Here is a 16,519-nt window from a genome sequence, read left to right as displayed (position 1 = left end):
TAGATAGAATAAAAAAAAAAATTGTTCGCAATAATCGCATACCCGAGCGAAATCATCAAGGAAATCGCGTAGAAAAAAATTATCAAAGAGAAAGAATTATCAGAGTATCAAAGAAATATGAAAGAAAAAAGAAGAATAAAAAAAGAAGGAAAAAAGAGATAGGGAATAATAGTCCATTTAATAAATAGTCCATTTAATAAAATGAATATTCTAAAAAGAAACAAAGTTAAACGAGTAAAAAGAAAAGGAGAGAATGTATAAGTTATAGAAATTGTTTCTCTCCTTGTTCATTCGATCGTACATTACGAATGTTCGATTGTTCCTGGAGTTTCAAAGGTTAAACCATGATATACGTGCGTTAAATTCTCTCTCTCTCTCTCTTCCTCTCTCTCTCTCTCTCTTCCTCTTAACTTATTTGAATCCTTTCTCCCATGGAAATAAGTTCGTCCTCGTGGTTGTTGGACGATGGTCGTTCGTTCGTTGGCTTTCGTTTCTCTTTGAAGCGGTCAATTTCAATGTGCTTCGTTCGACCCCTAGCCACCCTACGATCACCCATCCACCCTCCGTCCATCCTGCCGTCGTCACCACCATCGCTGCCGCTGCCACCACCGCCGCGAGGGAAATTGCACGAGAGAATTGCATTTCCTTTGTCCTTTAAGCTCTCCTGTAAACCTGTGTATATATACATGTGTATATATATGTGTATGTATACCTATATCTCGCTATGTAAGTGTATGTACATACGTGTGTAGCTTTGATCCTCCTGTTGGTGACCATTACCACTGACAAGGAAGATGTGTAGAATTGATTTCCGCGCTTTCCAACATCTCTTACGCAGGATAAGTCAACTTGGTGATTAATAGCCGAACGGCTGTTATCGATCGCCTCGGGATTGCAAATGATTTTTTAATGACTCATTCATATACAAAGATATATCTAAATATGTATATATAATATATATATATATATATATATATATATATATATATTAATAAGAATACTATAATATATGTTTTATATACACATATACTATATATCATAATGTTAATACCACGTGTAGGTCAAATGATCCTAAATGATTTTAAAAATCGATGCTGCAGATCGCAATAATTGGAAATGATTTTTTCATGACTGATTTAATGACTCTTTCCTTTATACACTGATATTACAGTAAACGTATATATGTAGCATGATCGAAAAATTCCCGACAGATTTGAAAAAAATCAATTACCCTCTTTCGAACTAATTCTTTTTTATTTCCTTTTTTTTTTTTTACATCGTAAAACCCTTAGAAACTCTTTTCAACGAACGAATGATGAAATCCAGGAAAAAGAACAAGAACAAAATTGTTTTGTTTGACGCGTGAGATCGTTTTGGAACAGGGAAGAGAATCTTTTTGAGATCGATCGCGAGATGTGTTTCAATGGGTATAACAAAGAGATTGGTTTGAGGTTGCACTCCCCTACCTATCTCTATCTATCTACCTACCCCTCTCCTATTCATTCTCTTCTCTCCTCTCTTCTCTTCCCTTCGCTTCCCTTCCCTTTATTTCCCTTCTCTTCTCTTTCTCTCGCTTCTCTACTGGAACTTCCTATTCCTGAGTTGCTTTGGAACGCACGTGCATCTGACAGGAGTTAATTACACCATAAGGTAAAGAAGAAGAGAAAGAGATGAGGAAAAGAGGAGGGAAAAGGAATTATCGTGACAGTGCCACCATCTTTGTTGAACTATGGATTCGAATTGGCCGAAAAGATTTCTCTTGGAGTTTTCTCTCTCTTTCTCTCAGTCTCTGTCTCTATCTCTATCTCTTTTTCTTTTTCTATCTTTCTCTTTCTATCTTTTTATTTCTCTCTTCTCTCTTGGAGAACTCGTCAAGCTCCAAATAAACGCACGGTCGTATCGGATTACGGTCGAACACGTCGAGAAGGAAAAGGAGATTAAATGTTTGTACGACCCAATTCCTGTGCGAAGTTCAGCACTCGCTGGCTAATCGCGCGAATTCGTCTCGAGTCCTTTTCGTCGATCGCCTTTCTAACAAAGAAAAGCGACATTTTTTAATTACGCTATCTATGATTTAATATATAATTCTATATGTATGTATGTATGTATGTATGTATGTATGTATTTTTGGATTAGCCATTGAGTATACATATATCTGTAAATACTATACTATATAGTATTTTTCTTATTAAAAATATTTCTTGATATCTTATATGTAAATAAATATGAAACTATAGTATTTGTTATTAAACAATGCCCGGTGTTTTATGTCTGACCAACTAAAGCTATAGTATTTTTTATTGAGAATATTTGATATCTTATATATAAATTTATATATAGAAAAAAAAACAGAGAGAAAGAGAAAAGGAAAGAAAGTTATTTATAAAGAAAAATGTAATATATTTTTTATGAAAAATTTTAAATATATTAAAGAAATAATACATTGATATCTTTCACTGAAAATTCTTTTACATTATTTATCGATCAACATAATGAATAAATAAATGTACTTTCTGTTTCTTTTTCTATATCGTCATTTTCTTTTTATTTATTTATTTTGTCTTTATTTTCGAGTCATTTCTTTGATAATCAGTTTCAAAGAAAATCGCTTACCTTTTAATTACGCTATAGTTTAATAATAAATCTCTGTACGTAAATACATAATTTACGTATAGTGTCTATCCTCTCTCTCTCTCTCTCTCTCTCTCTCTCTCTCTCTCTCTCCCTTTTTTATTTCTCTTTCTTTTTCTCGAGACAGACATTAAAAGACGAGCTTATTTCACAGTCGTGTCTTCTCGCTGAAACTCGATTCATCCATTAGAAAGAAGAGAAAAACGAGGATCGTAAAAAACGACGAGAGGCCATCGAATCGAAAGATGGAAATAAAGCTTAGCAGCATTTCCGTGCTACGGAAATCTGTCGATTCGATTTCGAGATCGGATATCTATATAATATGTATATATATATATATAGATATATATCAACATATAGACATATACATGTCTATATGTGTATATATATATATATATATATATATATATATATATATATATATATTCTCGATAACTCTGATGCAAAAGTTAAACATTGGAATGGTGGATTTTTACAGTATGTACTATACGTTTTCCATACTATAACGAATTTCAACGTATTTACCATCCCGAAAGATACGAATGAAACATGGGCTGCAAACGATATCCGGAATTCGATCGAACGACAGGAAAAAGGCAATTCATTCTTATTATTCCGTATATGCAATATTTATTTGAAAATTTTATAAAGGGAAGATATGAAAAATTTTGTTTAACTTTATATTCTCTCGCACATAACTATTTTCATTTTTTATTTGTACAATATAAATCAATCAATCAATTAATTAATATAAATTTCAAATGAATAATAAAAATAACAATAATAATAATAATGTTTAAGTTGTAATTATTAATGGAAATTCTTTTTTATTTATTTATGTTTTTCTTCTTTCGATAATTTTTACATATATTTTATATACTTTTTCCTTTTTTTTTTAATTATCGATAACAAAGACGTAGACTGAAAGGTTAATAATGTATACTTAATTGAAAGATATAATTCGAGTGAACATTTTCGATCGATCTATCGATCCATTCGTTTCTCTTTCTCTTTTTTTCTTTCTTTTTTTTTTTTCTTTTTTGTCGATGACAGATCGTCGACAGTTGTCTTGATGGGGCTCGTTTCAATGAGAGGGTAAACGTTAGTCGAGAGTGGTAAATGGAACCAAAACAATAGACGTAGAAACGAGCTTACGGAAATAGCCCACTTAACTGTCCCTCCACAAAATGCATATATATATATAGATATATATACACATATATGTATATACATATATGGTTACTGACATCTCAATGGCAAACACTTTTTTCTACTGACAACGATGTTCTCAATGTATTTTAATATCATTGTACCTACGATATAAATACGACCTGAGAGTCACATTTCGTGTTACAATAAATCCCTATTTATATTCTGTTCCATTTAAAATAAGATCTCTCTGTATTATATTATTTGTTTCAATTCGTAAATCAACATCTATCTCGAAATAAAATTTACATTGCACAATATTTACGATAAATATGAACAGGTCTTTAATTACGATAAGATGCATAAGTTGCAGAACTTGAGCTCTTTATAGATTCTCTTACTCGAACGACAAGGAAAGAAAAAAAAAGAAAAAATAAACATACTTTGATATATTTTTTAAAACCAATGCCAGAAAAAAAGAAACAAAAAAAAGAAGAGAAGAGAAAAATAATTTACAAAAGATAAAGCTGAGGAACGTAATATACGATTAATTGAAATGTACTTGTCCATTTTGTGACATCATAAATCTTGAAAAATTCTGGTAACTTGTAGTAACTTTTGATAAATATGACATTCGAGAAGACGTGTCGATCATGAATTTATAAATGAAAAAAAGATCGACGTATGAATGGATTTAATTGAATAAAGAATGAAACGAATCAATTAGAATTCAATCGTCCTTGAATATGTTTCACATGTCATTAATCACGACGATCGGATCGATCGAGTTCTCCCGTGTAAATTCGATTTCATCGAAGAAGTTAACGTATAAGTAATATCTCCTGGTTTCATCGTATTCGAACGTATTCGATGTACTATGTATAACTAGATGTACATAACGCTTATATATACCTAAACCCATGGGTTTATACCAGCGTGTATCGATTCGTGTATGACGCGACGATGTTTTCCTTGGATCTACGCTTGACTCCTTCTCAGATTGATTTAGAGATATCTACATATTAGGGCTATACATATAGAGATATTAACGGATACATATACATATATGGAATTAATACAAGTATATGAAGCTAATGTATATAAGCACTTTCATTATATAGCATATATATATATATGTGTGTGTGTATGTATGTGTATATATAATATATACGTATGCATGCATGTATATATATATATATATATATATATATGTATGTATACATGTATGTGTATATATATACATATACGACGTGTCAAAGCCGGAGTAGCATTCACGTTTGATGAGACTAATACCACGACTATGATCCAATTTATACCCCATTATAATTTGCAGTTAGAAATATATCAAAATGTCATCTGTTCGTACGAATGTAACATAAGTACATTCTGCAATAGTTGACGTTTGAAAAATTACAAAGGAACATCTTTTTTTTTTATATTTTGTATAGCTTGAATCCGATGGATCTTTGAAAAGGATGAAAGTATCGAAAGAAAATGGTTCAATGAAATTTTTCATTGAAGTAAAATTCATGAAATATTTCGAACGATCAATTTGATAAACGTCATTGTAAAAAAACGTTTCTATTATAAAAAAAATAAAACTGTAAATAAAAAAATAAAAAATAAAAAGAAAAATAATAAAGTATTAAATGTTAAATAATAATAATAATAATAATAATAATAATAATAATAATAACTCTTGCAATAGTTTAGTACTATTATTCATAACGAAAGACATTAGTAGTATCTAGTGTGCTAGTGGTCGACGAATCGGTCGAATGGAAATTACAAGGAGAATAACGCCTACTTTACAACTAGCAGTTACACTCGAGAGTGCTTCGTGGTTTTACAGGCATGGGAAGACTGCTTGGCTAGCAATTTACGTCGGGAGAAACTACTCGGAAAATTAATCTTCGACGATTAACCGTGAAAATCGTTTAATACCTTTCGTTCGTATCTAGCTAACTTCGAATTTCATACTTGAACATTTTAAGACAATATAGTACGTAAGAGATGAAGCATTTGCATTGTTATATTCGACCAATCTCCACATATAAATTTTATAGGATTATTTTAGAACAGTCTATGATTTCGAAATACAATAGAAAATTTGGTTGAAATATTACAATTTTCTGACTGAAAATATGCAATGTTTCTATAGCATTATACAGGAATAGATTAATCTAAATTAATAAAAAAGTTTCATAGTAATATGGAGATCGGACGATTTTAAAATTCAACAGAAAATTCATCAGGAATTGTACATACAATTTTCTACCTGAAAAAGAATATATCGTTTTTATAGCGTCATAAAATAGATTACTATAATCTAACTAATAATCGTAAGAAAATTACAGGGTTATCTCTCGATCAGGTGACTTTGAAGTTCAAACTAAAAATTGATTAATTTTCTGTAACCGAACCAACCAATTGTTTCACGTTTGTAGTAACGAGAAGAGAAAATGTTGATAGTTCAGAATGTGGATCGTTCGAACGAACGAACGAACGAACGAACGATCTATCTAACTGACTAACGAACCAACGATCGATCGATCACTCAATCGATCGACCGGTCGATCGATCGAGTGATCGATCGATCGTTCGGTCGAATCAAGTTAAATGCGGTTTCGCACGCGGACGCGTCGTTCGTTTGATAATCAAAGCCCTGACACATGGCTAGCTGTCGTGTTACTCGTGTACTCGTAACACGGTACTCGTGTACCTAGTTCACCCACTTGATCAGCCACGTCGAATTAACCAACGATCAGTGTACTCCACGTAACGTATCTATCGACGATTTCTAAAAACTGTTGCTTAGCCTAAAACCCCCATCTAAAATAGGGAACACGATAGGACACGACAAGACACGACATAACCGTGACACGACAAGACGACACGATTACACATTGTAGCACGAATGAAACTTCTTTCTTTGATTTTTCTTTTATTTTCCTTTTTTTCGGATAAATTTATCCGTGAGAAATAAATAAAAAAGAAAAGGTAGAACGATATCTTTCGACGACGTTTTAGGGGCGGAACTGGGCGGGACTGGGGGCGGTATGATGGGGCTGAGATGTTGGAAGTAAGGGGTCAGTACCACTCGTCGAGTCTGGTAAACGTAAAGTAGAGTAATAAAAAGGTAAAATATATTTATGTCCTCGTAAATTACAATAAGATATCTGACGACATTTTTCTTTGCTTCTATTCGATAAGTCTTACCGAACATTTTATGTTCGGTCCTCGTAAAATGGTTATAAAAAGGGAAATATCCAAAGTCGATAAAGTTTACCATATCGATTGTAACGTGAAGAAGAGAGAGAGAGATAGAGAGAGAAGTAGAGAAAAATGCAATGCTGAGATAAACGTAGAGAAGGACGGAAAGTTAATCGTTCGAAAAGCTATTAAAAGCGAAACGACGAAAGTATTGAGACCAGGAAGAAGAATCGATATATTGTGGTGACCTTTTTCTTTTTTTCTTAAGTATCATACGAAACGTAAAAACAGAGAGGAAGAGAATGAGAGAGAGAGAGAGAGAGAGAGAGAGAGAGAGAGAGAGAGAGAGAGAGAGAAATAGATAGATGAATTATAATGAACGAGTACAATGTTGTTATACGTTGAACTTAAATAGAATAGATATCTATGCAAATTAATAAATGAGTATTGTGGAATAGAGTTTTGTCATTGTATATAGATGTATATGGATATATCTACTCGTTGAAATATTATCGAGTTTGTATATATATATATGTATATATATATATGTGTTTGTGAAAAGAATCGTGATTTATTTTCTGTATCATATATTGTCAGGGAAAAAATGAAAAAAGATAAATGGAGGAAAAAAGAAGTTATTGAAAATTATATTCCACGGAAGCCCTGTCAACTCATTTCAAAATGAAAATCCCTAGACAAAAGTGAGAGACCGTAGTTAGATCTATAAAATCGATAAATAAAAATATCTCTCTAGAAATAGAAGAATTTTGTACTGTACGATAGACGCGGGTGAGTCGAATACATACGTGGTCTCTTTTATATCACCTGTAAATTGAACAATTTTTTTCTCCTCCTTTTTTCTTTCCCTTTTTTTTCTTTTTTTTTTCCTTTTTTCTTTTTTGTAGATCGAATTAAAGTGAGCAGAACGCACGAACGGTTAACTCGAAACGACACGTGGAAACTCTCAAAATTGATTAACTCGTTGTAGCGACGTTACCGTACCCGAACGCGATTTGTTTCGCGGAATGATTGACAGTTTTATCATTTACGGGATGAGAATGACATGCTCGGCACCAAGGCCGTACCCAATCGGGTTCTGTAATTAACGTCATACACCGAGTCAATACCACCGTGCAATTCGCCACAGAAATACTCGCGCTTTAATTTACTCTACGTAATTTCTCTGTCGGCGAGAGTTTAAACGTCCTACAAATTTATCGATATAATTCGTTAACAATGTTCATCGGTGAGAACACCGATCTAAATAATATCTATGTGAACATTTTAAAAAGAGAAGGATAAATTGACGAAATTAAAAAAAAAAGAAGAAAGAGAAAAAAAGTAGAGTAACAAACAAACGCTTTACCACGCGGGCGCAATAATAAAAATTCTCTGGCGTACGTTTGTTTTTATTTTATTTCTTTATTTTGCTTTTTTCCTATCCCACTTACACCCCGTTCCCCCATATCAACGATATTTACCTTCGGCGCTTTACTCTTTCACGTGTCTCTCACAATTTTTTCTTTTTTCGTTGTTTTTCCTCGAGAATCTCTCTTTCTCTCTCTCTCTCTCTCTCTCTCTCTCTCTCTCTCTCTCTCTCTCTCTCTCTCTCTCTATAATATTCTCTTTTGGCACGAAAAGAAGCGTCAAAGTACATACACCCACATACACACATGGAGGCGTATACATAAATACATATATACATAGATAGATAGATAGATAGATAGATAGATAGATAGATAGATAGATAGATAGATAGATAGACAAATACATACATACGTTAGCTAAACGAAAGGATCATAAAAAATGGTCGATCGTAAAGTCAAGTATTGAACCCGATGGTATAGTTGAAGCTGTGAAAACTACACAGTCGTACACATAAATACACACATACGTACAAGCCAAGGGCTTCGCATAAGGGTACGAAGTATTGTAGATAATAGTCTCACATTCTAAGCAGACGTATACTTGTCGCGCTTGGTTGCTTCCTTGCAAGTTGCAACGTTGAAAAGCACAGAACAGAACAGAATAAAGCAGAACAGAACAGAACAGAACAGCACAGAATAGCACAGCATAGCACAGCACGGCACAGCACAGCATAGCACCAAAGAAGGCAATCAATATGCCAGTGACACCATGGACACGCAAAGAGTCATACGAAGCATCGTCATCTTTTATTCATGGTGCGTGTCGCCCTCACTTTACCCCCCTTCAGCCCTCCGGCCCTTTTCCCAACCCTCTCCCTTTCCCTAACCCTCTTCCTCCCCTTTCAACCAACGTCACCCTTCTTTCTTCATCCCCTTTTCTTCTTCGTCTTCTTCTTCTTCTTCTTCTTCATCTTCTTCTTCCTCCTCTTCTTCTTCTTTTTCTTCTTCTTTTGCTACTACGACTGCTTTTTCATCCCTCCAGCGACATTTTTTTTCATTTCCTTTTATTGCACTCAACGGTTAACCGTTAAGAAGTGCATGATAACCTATTTTTCGTCCTTCGAACCTTCTATCCTCGCGTTCGCGAAAAGTTCGTATAATTTATTTTTTTTTTTTATTTCATTTGATTCTTTTTCTTATTCCTTTTTCTCCCCTTTTCTTTGCTCTTCTTTTTTTTAGGGCTCTTTCTTTGTCCTCTTATTTTTTCCATTTTTTCCTTTCTTTCTACCCCTTCTTCAAAGAAACTCACCGCGCCAAAAAGCATACGTCACAATGGAATTCGTTAACGAAAGCTAAATTAATCGCTATGTCCAGTCGTCGATTGGAAAATGTCGAGCGTTTAACGTCGTTTTTCTGAAAGCTCGTTTTCCACTGTAATGACACTTTTAACGTTTCAATTAGTCCTGAATAGTATATTAGCCTTTCTCTCTCTCCCTCTCTCTCTCTCTCTCTCGTTACATTATCCGAACACAAAGAGAGAGAATAAGAGAGAATGAGATAGAGAAATTTCAGCTGATATAATCAGTTTACGTTACACACGGAGGACAACAAGAAGATCTACTACCCATTTTAACGCAAACATCGTTCCATCGAATTTCTGTTCTCCATTAATATCTGTTTATTTTTGTATTTACAGATTGTACACAAAGGGAAAGAGAGAGAGAGAGAGAGATAGAGAGATAGAGAAAGTGAGCGAGAGAGATAGTCAATATCCCCATAGTATACGTGATTATCAAGGAATCAAATGGGAATTCGAAATATTTGTTATCTCTTTATACACATACATATGTATATGCATACATATATTTTTTTTATACAAGCACATATATTTCTTTTCTTTCTTTTTTTTTTTTTTATCAAATCGGATCTCTTTACGGTTTTCGTAGCAACCACAACAATTTAATGGATAAACAATAATGTTCATTTAACGCGCGTACGCCTTTAATAAACGGTTTATATATACCTAACGGCGGCTCATACACATAGCTTTTATGTATATGGGCAGGTGCATAGAGAGGACCTAGCAGTAATTAAAGGGACGGCTATGGTAACAGGAGGCGTTCGCAAATAGCCGTCCATTTCAGGAGCAATAAATTTCTGAACTAGTCATAGCGTTAGTATGGTAGAAACGTTCTCTAACGAGAAATCGAATGTTTCTCTCTCTCTGTCTCTCTCTCTCTCTCTCTCTCTCCCCCCCTCTCTCTCTAGCTTACTCGATGAAATCGTATCAGAAACGAGATTTGAAAAAAAGGAGAAAAGAAAAATAAACAAAAAATTGATCGAATGAGAAATCATTCTTTTTTTCTGATTTTCTTTCTCTCTCTCTCTCTCTCTCTCTCTCTCTCTCTCTCTCTCTCTCTCTCTCTCTCTCTCTCTCTCTCTCTCTCTCTCTCTCTCTCTCTCTCTCTCTGTCTTTTTACATATGTATATATCGAAAAGTTGAAAAAACAAAGAAAGTCTTTTGTAAACTATAACAATGAATAGTTTCGTACCTTCCAAAATATTGTTTGACAAGTTTTTAATATCGTTCGTTGCAAAATCGAGAATGCATGCGTACTCGTCGTAATAAAGAAACGCAGGTTGAATTATCGTCGAAGTTTCTATTTTTTTTTGGTTTCTTTTATTTTCTTTTCTTTTTTTGTTTCTCCTTTCTTTTCTTTTTTTTTTTGTTTTTTGCAACTAGCAATTTGAGCACACGCAAACCAACGCTTTAAAAGCTCATTTTAATTTCCGATCTTCAATTAGACGCTCCCGTAAATTCACCGAGTATAGAGGAAGAAAAGCAGAAAAAAAAGAAGAAATGAAAAGAAAAGGAAAGAACTAGAACTAGATCTTTTAACATGTTAAAGCTTCCTTTTTTTGTTTTAATATTCATCGTTGTTAATTAAAGAAGCATTATTACGTAGTTTAAATATTAATACAGAATAGAGAGAAAGAAAGAGAGAAAGACTTATTATCATATATGTACACCTATATATTTACATACATACATACATATATATATATAGAAAGTATAATATGCGAGAGAGTTCATTCCTTAACGGAGATACGTTGTAAAAAAAAAAAGACAGAGAAAAAAAAGAAAAATTTTGTTTGATGTTTTGTCTTTCCTCGTTACGAAGAAACTAATAATGTGAATGCTCTTTCCACAGAAATAAAGGCTAATTTGCTACTATATATATATATATATATGATCTGTGCGTCTAATTCAAATTATTAGTGGCGTGTGCTTTACATTTTAACCGATTGAATTTTCAACAAGCTTGTCTTCTCATTGTTTCTTCTACCGATTCGACTTCGTCGAACGTTGATAAATAGAATTTACTCAACCACATGGGTGATTCGATTTATAATGGTAAAACGAGTGAGGAGCAACTTGTGGTTACGTTATCCTCTCTGTCTCTCTCTCTCTCTCTCTCTCTCTTTCCCTTTCTCTTTTTCTTTCTTTCTCTTTCTCTCTATCTATCTCTCTATCGATACATTTGTACGTCGCATCGACTACGAGATTCGATACTTCGCACTTCCTCGAATAAATCGACCCAATGATTTGCCAATTCGTTCAAAGAGTTGAGATAAATGGGATGAGCATAGAGAGGAGAGAAAAATGAAAAGAAAGAAAAGGAAAAAGAAAAGAAATTTCCCTTTCGATTTTTTATCTTATAACTTTCTCATTTCAGATAACATGGATAAGACGAAAGGACAAACAACTTTTGACATTAGGAAAACTCACGTATTCCATAGACACGAGATTTATCGTTTTACAGGATAAACCTAATTGGAATTTATTGATTAAAAACGTTAAACAAGAGGACGCTGGTATCTACGAGTGTCACGTGAGATAATTTCTTATTAATTTCTTACTATAAATATCTACTTAATGGTAATGTAATAATATATATAAACGAGCTATCTATAAATCAGTTCGAGGGAAGCGCCTTAATACAGGCAACCTCTTCTACACGAACGTTCTTTGGTCTAGATATCTATCTACGAACATATTGCCTATATTAAGGAGCTCGATAAAGTTTCTTAACATCAAATATGTGTAAGTACCTCCTAGGGAACACGATTATCGTTGAAGATAGAATAGTTGCCTATATTAACACGTTATCTTTAATATTATCATAAATAATAAAAAGATCAAAATTTATCAATTTCTATATAACCATATCGTTTGTTTTACCATGATTTATACATAGCTATTTTGAAAAGTTATTAACGATATATATTATTTCATGTAATATACGTAGTTGAGGATGTTATTTAGTTATGACTTGACTCTTCTATACTGTCATTTATCAATGAGTTCTAATCCAATCTCAAAGAGACGACCTCGTTTCACGGGATATATTCCAATATGTCTGATCCGCGAACACAATACGTTTATATTAATCTCATAAGATAGCATACCAATGGCGATGGTGATGGATCGTACGGTCGACAGTAGTAGAGGTTTATCTTGGACAAACAGTAGCTATGACCGGTCACGCTCATAGAATACTAGGCGATAGTATAATACCAATACTATGTAGATAGAATACACGTAGTAGAGAGAACTACAACCGGACAATAACTACTATACTTCCTGAAAAGCTCCGACAATAGAATAACCTAATCTAAATCTCTCTATCTCTAGAGATTTTCTTTATTTCTTTTCTCTTTCTCTCACTTCTAAATCTGAAACAGAATACATTTAATACTTTATAAGACGCGACTTAAACGTATTCCCTTGAAGAAAACTGCAGGATCGAACAAATATCTTTAAATGATTCATGACAATGGAAATTAATTCATTTCGAAACCTACTTTTACGATTATTTTCTTTCCATATCGTAAAGCTAAAATTTTTGTTGTCTACATTGCTTGATCATTAATTAAGCTTATGAATTATCGATTTTTTTAAATTATTTTGGGAACTTTTTTCTTGATCTTTCTTATATAAAAAGTGAACTCTCTACTATTACGAATTTATCGTAATCGTTGTATTTTTTTTTTCTTTTTTTTTTTTTTCATTTAAATTTTTAAGATACAAACGGAACCAGTGAGACAGCGATTGATACGTCTGAACATTACCAATGCCTACTCCGTTATACCAGGAAGTCCAGATTTACACGTCAAACAAGGCTCGAACTTACGTTTGGAATGTCGATTGATGGCGTTCGCAGAAACACCGAGTTTCATATTCTGGTATCGCGACGATCGTATGATCAATTACGATGACGAGCCTGGGGTTAAGATCGAAGCTACGAAAAATGGATCTGTACTTCTCGTAGGTAACGTTAGATTATCCCACGGTGCTAATTATACTTGCTTACCGAGCAATGCAAGGCCTACTTACATCAGAATACACGTCATCGAAGGTCAGTCGAACAATTATTACTATTATTAATATTATTATTATTGTTACTTTTATGAAACAAGATCGTAAAAAATTATGGGGAACAAAAGAGGGAAAAAAATTTTGATTAATAATGTAAAAATAACTACTATTTTTTCATAAAATTCTTTTAAATTAGATTTGTTAGTTTTACCATTTGAACGATGAAATTAAAGAAGATTCAAAAAAAAAAGGAAAGAAACAGAAATCGATCTATTATCTTTTTGAGAAAAAAAAAAGGAAAAAAAATATTTTTTAAATTTAGACAATTTCGAGCCACTCTGTATTTGTCGTATACTTTATAATACGTTTATGTACCGTGAGAGAATAAAAGAAATTGAAAACAGAAGTTCATCGAAATGGAAAGATAATGGAAAAACTCGGCGTAGTGCATACAAACGAGAAATGGAATCAAACCGAGACTCATGGCACCACAAGATATCAATTTTATATCTATACTATCTGTATTTCGGTAAGAAATAAAAAAAAATAAAAAAAAAGAGAAGAAGAAGAACGACTACAACAAAAAAAAAAAAATTCGACGATATTTAATCCGCTTCCGTATAATACGGTATATCGAACGTGATCGTGAAAAAATTTATCGGAAGTCAAGTTTCTTTTTATAATAAATCGACGTAGATAAAAAACATTAGATACGTTCGTGAGATTTATATTTCATAATAGATTAAACGATTTAATTTGTTTAATTACAGAGGAAGAAAATCCAGCAGCGATGCACGATAGTGGCGATCGAAGAAGTTCTACATCTAACACAAGAAACAACGTTGGCTATTTTTACTTTCTAATATTTTTTTCTCTCGGAGCTTTCGAATTGATCTTTCCGAAAACTTACTTATTAACAACGTGACTGCCAATTTCTTTATCTCAGTCTTTCTAATATCTTTTATCGACGTAAGTTTTATCAAATATTATCTATAATCGGTGATCATCGACGTTATAAAAACGATCGTTTTATCATTGAAATGATTAATGAGAAAAAAATTATTATTTCTCAAGAGTTATCAAAGGATAAAAAAGAAATGTTTAAAAACGAGATTATAATTTGTTTAATTGAAATAAGATATCTCTGTAACATTAGAATAATCTAATTCGATTCGAAGACTCTTACAAAACAAAATATTCTAATAAGCTTTGAAAATTCGTCGTAATGTTAACTCGTTAAACGATTCATCGAAATCGTTAATTTCTTACGGATGATATAATCAAGAGAAAGAAAAAAATCACGTACAGATGCAATCCTTAAAACTATGACAAAATGAAATTCTAATTCTAAAACAAAACTCATTATCAAACTTGTATTAACTAATTCTTTCTGAAATTTAACTCTTAAAGGGAACACATCAAAGTATTCATCGGGATTATTGATTTCTTACGAACGATTAATAAAAAGAAAATCGTTTAATGATGCAATAGAAAAAAAAAGAAAAAAAAAGAGGGAAGAAAGGAAAGAAAAAAACAGAAAAATAAAAAAAAATAGAATCTCTTACGAATCAATCCGTTTGCAAGGACAGTCTAAGATGAGAACTTAGGGAAATTCGCTATGAAGTTAACTCAAAGGATACGTTTCGAATTTCACAAGAGTATGTATATCGTTTCTCTCATATACGTGTTTATATGCGTGTGTATATGTAGCCTAATACAATATCGAAAACTTCCGACGCCATTATTAAGGGAAAACTTCACTCTCTCTCATAGTGAAGTTACGTGGTTATAACTTTTGACACGCGTTACAATTCGCCGTCTCGACGATACTAAACTTTCCGCCATTTTTGTCGTCCCTTCATCCCTCACACCCCTTACACTCGATCCCTGAAAACCCTCGTCGAACGAGATGCAAACGAGAAACGATACGTCGACGTCGAGGCAACCCTATTGTTAAGGGCTTTAAAATACCCTAGTTAGAAAAAAGCTCTGGTGGAAATTTTTCATTTCTTGTTTTTTACTTTTCTTTTTTCTCTTTTTCTTTTTTTCTTTTCGTAATTTTTTTTTCGGAGCTGACAGAGGGAGGGATCTGGATGAAGAAATTTCATTTCTTTTTTCCCTTACTTTTTTTGGTTATCCCTTTTTTTTCTTCTTCTTTCTTTTTTTTCTTCTCTCTCACTCTCTCTCTCTTTTTTTTTTTTCCTTTCCAACCGTGGTGTTCCACCGTTCCCTCCATGCGCGTCTAATACGAAAGTATTGTATAATGCATTACTTTATGTCAGAACAGTCACGCGCTTCGCAGCACGATTTTTCGCAGTTAGCTGGGCACTTTATTAAATTCCACGCTACCCGGCGCGACGTCTTGAATGCGTTTTAATTAATCCAGTAATTGAAGGTATATCGCGGCAGAAGCGAATCATAATTTTCTACCTCATTGAAAATCTTCCCTCATATTTTAGAATCTAGATCGTCCGATATGACATAGATATTCCATTGATACATGGTAATTAACATTTATTTATTATCTTCCATTGGTGACAATTATTCTTACCTATGTATATCCTTTGAATGGAAAAGAAAAGAAAAGAAAAGAAAAAAAAAAAACCCCAAAAAAAACATCCTAGATAGCCATAGTCCTTTCGACGAAAAAGCATGATCGTTTTTAAAACCACTGCTGAACAAAAACATCAACAGCAACAACACAACAACAAAATTGACCTATGTCTATGTATAATGTGTTCACTGATATATATGTATATAAACTATGTAACAATCTCGA

General features: G+C 32.9%; 1 protein-coding gene across 7 annotated transcripts in view; it reads left to right on the top strand.

Moving 5' to 3' along the window:
* LOC127071721 (uncharacterized) overlaps positions 1–16,519 on the top strand; it is a 61,509-nt gene extending 44,990 nt beyond the window's left edge. For all 7 annotated transcript variants that reach the window (XM_051011298.1, XM_051011294.1, XM_051011297.1 and 4 more), the window contains 3 exons: positions 12,098–12,253; positions 13,447–13,780; positions 14,511–16,519. In XM_051011298.1, coding sequence (XP_050867255.1) covers positions 12,098–12,253; positions 13,447–13,780; positions 14,511–14,665 — 645 coding nt within the window. In that variant the 3' untranslated portion in view covers positions 14,666–16,519. The remainder of the gene's footprint in view (positions 1–12,097; positions 12,254–13,446; positions 13,781–14,510) is intronic.

Source organism: Vespula vulgaris, chromosome 23 (assembly GCF_905475345.1).
Source record: "Vespula vulgaris chromosome 23, iyVesVulg1.1, whole genome shotgun sequence".
In the NCBI taxonomy this organism is placed as follows: domain Eukaryota; kingdom Metazoa; phylum Arthropoda; class Insecta; order Hymenoptera; family Vespidae; genus Vespula; species Vespula vulgaris.
The sequence above is the reverse complement of the archived record's forward strand: the minus strand, read 5'-3'. Positions and strand labels throughout refer to the sequence as shown.